General features: G+C 43.0%; 1 protein-coding gene across 1 annotated transcript in view; it reads left to right on the forward strand.

The window, feature by feature from the left end:
* LOC135106547 (glutamate receptor U1-like) overlaps positions 1-10000 on the forward strand; it is a 13331-nt gene that overhangs the window by 1200 nt on the left and 2131 nt on the right. Inside the window, exons 2-12 of the mRNA XM_064015718.1 lie at positions 1-49; positions 237-346; positions 461-562; positions 759-982; positions 1105-1227; positions 1668-1826; positions 2088-2178; positions 2325-2613; positions 2747-2967; positions 8394-8571; positions 9697-9796. The exon at positions 1-49 is cut by the window's left edge and continues 56 nt beyond it. Of these exons, the coding sequence (XP_063871788.1) occupies positions 1-49; positions 237-346; positions 461-562; positions 759-982; positions 1105-1227; positions 1668-1826; positions 2088-2178; positions 2325-2613; positions 2747-2967; positions 8394-8571; positions 9697-9796 (1646 nt within the window). The remainder of the gene's footprint in view (positions 50-236; positions 347-460; positions 563-758; positions 983-1104; positions 1228-1667; positions 1827-2087; positions 2179-2324; positions 2614-2746; positions 2968-8393; positions 8572-9696; positions 9797-10000) is intronic.

Consider the following 10000-nt stretch of genomic DNA (forward strand, 5'->3'; position numbering starts at 1 on the left):
TGGTTCTTGGTGCCCCGTCTTCCACTGGCATTCACAGCTCTGTTAAAGAGTAAGTTCCTCAAGAGGCAGTGAGTAATTAATTGTGTTCATTTATTCAGTGTCACTAAAACAGTACCTCAGTGAGATGATTATCACAGATAAATTTTATTAGAAAAAGAGATCTTGCCTGTGCATCTCATTGCTTAAGCAATGTCTTCAAATGCTACATTAATAACTGTGTTGTTATCCGCACACAGTTGAGGCGGACAACTGGGAGGCAGGTGCGGCCTTGTCGGTGAGGGAGGTGCTTCAGGCGTCATCGTTAAGTCATGCCTCTCTCATCGTCATAACTGAATCCAGTTTCTCGGTGTGGCTATGAATTGACTTTACTTTTTCAATCACTTGGTCTAACTGGCATTGATTTTGTGACCACTGTTCTTTGGGCGTTGGGTCAATGAGAGACAAGAAACAAACTTTTCAGAGAGACGTCCAGACGCTCCTCGGAGGCTCGCAAGGCGTGGCGATGTTTGAGACACCCTTGAATGGGTCACAGCTCGTACAGGTGGTCACATGCGCCCGTAAAGTAAGTTTCCGTCTGGGAGAGGCCGTTTGGAATTTGTTGTTATTATTAGTATTAAAGTAGCAGCTGCAGCAGCGGCAGCAGCAGCAGCAGCAGCAGCAGCAGCAGCAGCAGCAGCAATAGTAGTAGTAGTAGTAGTAGTAGTAGTAGTACGATAGTCATGGCTACCCCATGTCTTGGGCCGTGTGGTCGCGGACAGGTGCGGGTGGCGTCATGGATGGTCGTGGTGGTGGTTGTGAGTGACGACCCAGTCTTCCTGGCCGCCTTCGCCCAACAGGCCCGTGAGGGTCGCCTGTTGGTGTGGGCCACGAGGCTCATTGTGGTGAGCCGCCGCGCGCCTCACCGCCTCCACCCGCTCCACCAGACTCTCGCCCTTACCAACTCCCTCTTGCTGCTGATGGATGGCGCGGCGGGGGTGAACAGGTGTGTGGGTGTGTCTGTGTGGAAGCTCTGTAGAAATTGTTGTCAGCTTGTATTGAACACAACTTTGCTGGTATGTGTTGGGATGCTCATAAGCACAACTAAACATGTCAACGTTTCTTAAGGGCCTCCGTGAAGGCAGTGCTGCCTTTCCAAAGTCCCAGCGACGCAGGGCTGTGGAGAGCGTCTTGGACGGTGGGCCACGGTCTACAGTTGAGTCAGCCGCTGTTCTGGGATAAGTTTAATAAGTGAGTGACAGTGTTTATTGTTTAATGCATCTTAGAATGTTGTGTATAAGTATATACGTAGATGGAAACTCGGTCTATTACAGGAATGCGACAATTTTATAATCCACTGATAATTTCTCAGGCATAATTATCTTTACTTCCAGAAATATACTTGTTGGAGAGTTACTGGCGTTGATTTATGATTTTGTATTATGCATAGATGATAGGTGGTCTGTTGAATTTTAAGTTTTTGTGTTTTTATTTTTTTCTTATATTTTTTGGGAAGTAGATGAAATAATTACGACTCTCTCTCTCTCTCTCTCTCTCTCTCTCTCTCTCTCTCTCTCTCTCTCTCTCTCTCTCTCTCTCTCTCTCTCTCGTTTTGCTAAGATTTGAAATTAAAAGAAATTATTCGAAACATTATTTTTTTTTGTTTTTTCAAACCTGTATTCTCTTCGTAGGTTTTCTAAGGAAACAAAATTGCTAGTGGCAATGGAACAAAACGACAAACACTCAGTAGTGATGGTTCCAGACCCAACGGCTCCAGGTGGTAAACGGCCAGAGTTTAAGGGCTACACGGTCAACGTGATTGATTACTTGTCGCAAGGACTTAACTTCTCGTAAGTCCATTAAAGGTGAAATAAGAACTTATACCACCTTACACCAATTAAAGATATCTATCAGATTCCATCCCAGGGGAGGTCTCTCCACTATTAAAAAAAAAGCTGAAGTTTAGTATCGAATGATAACCTCATAAAGTTTATACAAAGGCAATAAAAAACTGACAAGTGAATACTTGTATTAGTTAAACAATCATCCCATTGTAAATATTGGGGAAGAACGCTGATAACAGTATTTATCGCTTGCCTGCATCCGAACAGATACACGTTTAGGCGGCCACCAGATGGTGTTTGGGGAATGAAGCTCAAGAATGGCTCTGTGATCGGCATGGTGGGCCAAGTTAGCAGGGAGGTACTACTTGTCCCACACACTGTGTAATGCTTTTGTTAATGGAAATAATTTGCAAGACAGGATTTGGGTAGCGGGAGAAGATGGGGGTGGAGGTAATCAGTAGAGGATAGAGAATGAATCAGCAGTGTCTCTCTGGTGTGTTACAGGAAGTGAATATGGCTCTGGGACCTTTCGCTATCAACGCCGCCAGGTACGAAGCTGTTGATTTCACTTGGCCGGTTGTCTACATGCATGTCAAAGTGTTCGCTGGCCGGAAGACTCCCGAAATAGATCCGTGGGGCTTTTTGCTCCCCCTCGGCCCCTGGGTGTGGGCGATGGTGCTCGCCTTCCTTCTGCTGCTGGCTCTCGTCTCCTTTCTTCTCTCATCCAAGTTCACCCCACATAAGCTAACCTCGAAAAATCTTCTCTACTTTACCAGCATTTTGCTTCGTCAGTGTGAGAACTTAATAATTTATGGAATTATGCAAATTTTTCACGTTACAGCAAGTGCGAAATACCAACTTCACATTCAGTACAGAATAAATGTTAACAAGTAAAGATCCTCTAATTGTGTGACTCTGTCCAGCAGCCGTGTGGTTTGGTGAGGGCGGGTGGATGTGGGAGCGCGTGGTGCTGGGCGTGTGGATGCTGATGACCATGGTGCTGACGCGGAGCTACGAGGGTAACCTTATGTCACTGCTGGCCGTGAGACACCTGCCCCAGCCCTACCAGACCCTCAGGGACGTGGTGGACGACCCCTCGGTGGTTATGGTCTGGTTTAAACAAGGTGCCACTATGCAAGCGGTTATGGTATGTAAATATACATGTTCCATATATTACATATGTACATATTACTAATATTACAATTATATTACTGCTTCATACAGTACGGAGCATGATTCCATCATGCCACCACATGCTCGCACGTTAGGAATGCCATTCACCTCCATTTATGATATGATGGAGTCACATGGTGTGCCTTTGTCAGTATATTTGGTACTGCATAAATACAGTGTGACCTCCGACTACCGACAGACTGACCTTCTGACTGTCTCTGACTCCGAACTCTTAATTCATTCACATTTACTGATGATCACTAGTCACAACCCAGTAAATCTGTATCACTTGGAGATGATAGTGCAGGTATACCAATATATATATATATATATATATATATATATATATATATATATATATATATATATATATATATATATATATATATATATATATATATATATATATATATATATATATATATATATATATATATATATATATATATATATATATATATATATATATATATGCACTACTACTACTACTACTACTACTACTACTACTACTACTACTACTACTACTACTACTACTACTACTGCTACTACTACTACCACTACTACTACTACTACTACTTCGTATCTTAGAGAAATGTCACGGTTGTATCAGGTGACGGACGCTAATATAGCTGGCTAGTGTAGACATGGCGCCTTGTGTTGCTGAGTCGACTGGTTGTGTTAGTTCTCCTGTTCTCGAGGCCTTCGTTGCGAAGGTCTCAGAGGTGGAGGCTGAGTTCCATCGAAGGATCTCGGAGGTGCAGACTGAGTTTCGTGAGAGGATCTCAGACCTGCAGGCTGAGTTCTGCGAGAGGATCTCAGCACCTGTGGGAGGGTCGTGTCCCACCGTCACCTTACCTAGTAAGGCGACGGAGGAGCAGTGGTCGGTTGTGTGCAGGGGAGCCAAGAGGGTGAAGGTCCTCAGGGCACCTTGCGTGGAGACGAAGAATCCCTTCAATGTGCTGGAGGAAGGGAAGGAGAAGGAGGTGGACAGGGCGGGAGGAGGCAAGAAGGAGGGGGCAGATGCAGTTACCCTGCCCCAAGGTAGAGTGCTTGTGTTTGGTGATAGTCAGGTTAGGCACTTAGATAGTGCGTTCTGTGCTAGGGATAGGAAGCGTAGGTCGAGGGTGTGTTTGCCGGGGGCCGGGATAGGGAAGGTAGCTGATAGGCTAGATACGTGCTTGGAAAAAGATGGGACCAAGCCCATTGTTTTTCTCAGTGCGGGAGGGAATGACCTTGGTAAGGTCAGGAGTGAGGAGCTTATCAGGAGGTTTCGACAGGCTTTGGACAGGATTAGGGACAAGGGAGAGATCCCCGTGGTATGTGGTGTCTTGCCGAGGAGGGGAGTTGGTACTGAGTGGCTGTCCAGGGCTATTACAGTGAATCGCAGGCTAGCGAATCATTGTAAGAGTAATGGATGGACGTTCATCGACAACTGGGACATTTTCTATGGTAGGGACACCTTGTACGCCAGGGATGGAGTGCATTTGTCACGCCAGGGTATTCGTGTTTTGCCCGAAACACTCGAGCGGGAGGTAACGGCACCCCTGCACTTTTTTCGTTTGTCGGGAGGGAAGAAGGGGTTGTGAGGAGAAGGCGAGGGGTAAATTAGTTAAATCTAGAAAGGTAGCTAGCTCAGGGGAAGTGAGAAATAGCTTAAGTGTTTACTACACAAACTGTGGAAGTATTCTGAATAAAATAGACTTGCTTAGAGGAATAGCGTGTGTAGAGAAATTTGATATCATTGCTTCAACTGAAACTTGGTTAGATATGTCAAGAAAAGTATTTAATCCACAGGTTAGGATAGATAGTTATACGTTGTTCTATAAAGATAGGGAAAACAGGAGAGGAGGAGGCGTCGCGTTATACGTTAGGGACACATTACAGTGTTATATTAACAGCAGAATTAAAACAGATAACAAAGCAGAGTCGATATGGGTAGATATTAAGGAAGGATCGCAGTCAGTAGTACTAGGGGTAGTTTATAGACCACCGACCAGTACAAAGGAAATTAACACCTCACTGTGGCAGGAATTAAATAGAGCAGGCAGGTACAGTCAGGTATGTGTGGTAGGAGATTTTAATTTTAGGAATATCGACTGGAGTCTGATGGTGGGTAACAAAGAAGCAGAGGAATTTCTTAAGGTTATTCAGGATAATTTTTTAAAACAGGTAGTCGTAGAACCCACAAAGGGGAATAATATTCTAGATTTAAATTCTTACTAACAGGGAGGAAGCAGTCACGCAGGTGGAGGTTGGAGGACAGCTAGGTAACAGTGACCATAGGGAAATTAGGTACAATTTAGAATGGGAAGAAACTTGTAGAAGCAAAAACACTAGTAAAATACTTGACTTAAGGAGAGCAGATTTTGAGGAATTAAAAAGGTACCTCCAAGGAGTGGACTGGCAAGGGATGCAGGGTGAGGTCAGGTCAGGGACGGAGTTCAGAGAGATAAGGTAGGATGAGAGAGGTGAGGTGAGGCGTGAGGGTGTAGGAGGAGAGGAGGAATGATGTGTCCGGAAGGGGCGGAGGAAAGAGGAAGGGGGGGAGATAGGTGTGAGTATGTTGAAATGTCAGGTCATGCTGAAATGAGAGAGGTGAGGTCGAGGCGAGTTGATGAGGGAATGGAGAGGATGGTAGGGACCGAGATGAGGGGATTAGGTGACGTAAATGAAGATGAAATGTATAAATATTTCGTAAAGTTCATACAGGTCACTTAGCAAATATCCCGTATAGGGCAATAAGATCACAGAAAAATGACCCTAAATGGATGACTGCTTGGTTAAAACATTATATAGGGCGTAAGAGAAGTATACATAAGAGATTAAGGGCAGGTGAAGAAGTTTTAAGGTCACAATATAATGAATTAGTTAGAACAGTCAGAAAGTTAACGAGGAAAGCTAAGGGCAATTATGAATTAAAGGTAGCCAGCCAGGCGAAGACGGACCCCAAGGGATTTTATCAGGTATACAGGACGAAGAATAAGGATACTATTCTCCATTAAAGTCCATTAAAGGCAGCAGATGGGGAGCTGGTTAGTTCTGGGGAGGAGATTAGTAAACTTCTGAATGAATATTTCCATAACTAGGGAGATAGTGGAACAGGAGATAGATAGGCTAAAAAAGTTCAAGACACCAAGACCAGATGAAATATATCCCAGAGTACTTAAGGAATGCAAAGAGATTATTATTGAGCCGTTAGTTTCTGTCTTTAGGAAATCACTGGAGTCGGGTGAGGTACCAGTAATGTGGATGCAGGCTAATGTAGTACCCATCTTTAAGAAAGGAGATAAAACTTTAGCGTCTAACTATAGAACTGTCAGCTTGACTTCAGTTGTAGGTAAAATATTAGAGTCAATAATAGCGAGGAACATTAGGGAACATTTAGACAAACATAACTTGATAAATCAGTCACAGCATGGCTTCACGAAGTGGAAGTCTTGCCTGACAAACTTGTTAAGTTTTTACAGTAAAGTGTACGAGGCAGTAGATAATGGTGAGAGTTATGATATCTTATATCTGGACTTTAGTAAAGCATTTGACAAGGTACCCCATCAAAGGCTCCTAAGAAAGGTTAGGGCACTTGGGATAGATGGGAAGGTGTTAGGCTGGATAGGGTCATGGCTTAGTGACAAGCGACAAAGAGTTGTAATAAACGGCTCGAAATCTGAGTGGGGTCATGTAATTAGTGGGGTGCCACAGGGATCAGTATTAGGGCCATTGTTATTTGTAATATATATATCAATGACTTGGATAGTGGAATTATTATAGTGATGTTAGTAAATTTGCAGATGATACAAATATAGGTAGATTAATTGGGTCAGAATCGGATGCCATCGCCTTGCAGGCAGATTTAGATGGAATGAATGAATGGACGGATAGATGGCAAATGCAATTTAATATCAATAAATGCAAAGTACTTAGCGTAGGTAGAGGAAACCCACACAGTAGGTACACATTAAACAACCAAACTCTGGTAGGTACAGGGTACGAGAAAGATTTAGGAGTTATAGTTAGCTCTGAACTCCGTCTAGGGAAACAATGCATAGAAGCCAGAAACAAGGCAAATAGGGTACTAGGATTCATTTTTAGGAGTGTTAAAAGTAGAAGGCCGGAGGTAATATTAAAGTTATACTTGGCGCTGGTCAGACCTCATCTAGACTGCGCTGTGCAGTTCTGGTCCCCACATTATAGGAAAGATATAGGTATATTAGAATCAGTACAGAGGAGAATGACTAAAAGGATACAGGGGATGAGGAGTATTCCATACGAGGCGAGGTTGAATTTGTTAAATTTACATTCTTTAGAAAGACGTAAGTTAAGAGGGGACCTGATAGAGGTCTTTAAGTGGTATAAGGGTTATAACAAGTGGGATGTAGGCAAAATTCTTAGGATCAGCAACCAGGGTAGAACAAAAAATAACGGGTTCAAGCTTGAAAAATTTTGGTTTAGGTAGGAGATAGGAAAAAATTGGTTCTCAAATAGAGTGGTAGATGAGTGGAACGGGCTCAGTAATCATATTATTAGTGCTAGGACACTAGAGAGCTTTAAGAGAAGATTAGACAGGTTTATGGATGGGGATAATAGATGGAAATAGGTAGGTATATTTCATACAGGGACTGCCACGTGTAAGCCTGGTCGCTTCTTGCAGCTTCCCTTATTTCTTATGTTCTTATGTTCTTATAACGGATCGCACCTCACATCACCTCACCAGGTGTGCCTGTCCCGTAGGGAAACATGTGCAAACACTTCTTTCCTTTTCTCCTTTGTATTACCACAGGACCCATATTAATTCTTCCATCTTTGTTTCATCCTCTTTTGATGTTCACCGCTGTTAATCCCACGTTTACCTAAGTCTGTGGGAAATATAAAGAGATTGCATCGCATCCCCATGTAGTCAAGAGGTAGTCAAGAGTCCGAGAGTCGAGAGAGCAATCTGTATTTGTCCTATAGGAAATAAACGGCCAGCCCTAAAAGATGTAATTCCTTCACCCCTTGTACTCCATCCTGAAGGAGACAAGATGGAGGCCACATTACAAAGAGGCGTCAGCGGTGTACCATTCCGATACATTGTGATACCAACGAAGGAACGTGGTATTACCGATGAGTGCCGGAACACAGGGAAGAATGCATAAATGTGATTCCAGATGTGATGAGATCAGGGTGTGGTCATGTCAAGAGGAAGAAAGCAGGGTCCAATTGGCGTTGTGTATTCACGTGGTAGTAGTAAAGTACATAATAGTGATATGAGAGTAATATTAGAAATACGTAATATAATGTACCCACCCACCCACCCACACACACACACACACACACACACACACACACACACACACACACACACACACACGATTCTTATGCTATATTTCTCTTGACTTCTGTCTAAAAATTTGTGACTGGCAGGATTCCACCTCTGGAATCTTGCAAGAGGTGAAGGAGAGTGAGAAACAAGGGCGTCTTAAGTTTTTGCATCCAGTGGAGTATGACAGCATCCTGAACGAGATTATAGAGCAGAAGAAAGTGATAATTGACTACGACACAGTAACAACGGTCCTGAGAAACAGACACTTCTCTCGTACAGGTGGGTCAGGGGAGGTGGTTAAACAAACACACACACACACACACACACACACACACACACACACACACACACACACACACACACATTTTGGTGAGACAAATCAACTTCTTTCTCATCCATTGCAAAATAAAAAAAATAAAAAATAAATAAAATAAATTAATTAATAAATCATAGTCATACACACAAGAGAAGTGCAATTTCAAGCACTTCAGGAAGTAAACAGTTCACCAAGGGAAGCCACAGAACGCCTGACTTCTGATCTTTTTAAAAAATTTCTGATTGGGGCAGAGCAAACTTGGTATTGTTCAATGCCTCAAAAACTTAATTCCTTCATCTATCAACTCGACACAACCTTCCAGACAACTATCCCCTCTTCTTCAATGACACTCAACTGTCCCCCTCTTCTACACTGAACATCCTCGGTCTGTCCTTTACTTATAATCTGAACTGGAAACTTCACATCTCATCTCTAGCTACAACAGCTTCTATGAAGTTAGGTGTTCTGAGACGTCTTTACCAGTTTTTCTCACACCCCCAGCTGTTAACTCTGTACGAGGGCCTTATCCGTCCATGTATGGAGTATGCTTCACATGTCTGGGGGGGGTTACACTCATACTGCTCTTCTAGACAGGGTGGAATCAAAAGCTTTTACGTCTCATCAACTCCTTTCCTCTAACTGATTGTCTTCAGCCTCTCTCTCATCGCCGCAGTGTTGCTTATCTAGTTGTCTTCTACCGCTATTTTCATACTAAATGCTCTTCTGATCTTGCTAACTGCATGCCTTCCCTCCTCCCGCGGCCTCGCTGCACAAGATTTTCTTTTTTCTCTTACCCCTATTCTGTCCACCTCTCTAGTGCAAGAGTTAACCAGTATTCTCATTATTCATCCCTTTCTCTGGTAAACTTTGGAACTCCCTGCCTGCTTCTGTATTTCCACCTTCATATGACTTGAATTCCTTCAAGAGGAAAGTTTCAAGACACTTCAATTTTTGACTACCGCTTTGGACCCTTTTTTTGGACTGGTATCTCAGTGAGCTTTTTTTTTCTTTTTTTTTATTGTATTTTTGTTGCCCTTGGCCGGTGTCCCTCCTACATAAAGAAAAAAAAAAAAAAGAAAGGCTTTCAGGGAGGTGTGATTTCTACACGGGATCTGAGACCATAATGTCTAACCCTCTGGCCCTTATCAGCCAGAAGGACAGCCCCCTTATTCCAGCGATCAATACGCGGTAAGGAATGCAATTTTCGTGTAAGCATGGATGCTTTCCCTCATTGATAGAGAATCCTTGTCAAACTTGAATTGTTGAAATACTCTTGAAAATTACAGTAACTTTCACAAAAACTTGTCAAAGTTGTCAAAATAAGACGATAAAAGCTTGGAGAATACTAACCATTGTCTCAAACGAGGAATATTTTACAATGATGCTGTTGTT

This window comes from Scylla paramamosain, chromosome 2 (genome assembly GCF_035594125.1).
Source record: "Scylla paramamosain isolate STU-SP2022 chromosome 2, ASM3559412v1, whole genome shotgun sequence".
Lineage (NCBI taxonomy): Eukaryota > Metazoa > Arthropoda > Malacostraca > Decapoda > Portunidae > Scylla > Scylla paramamosain.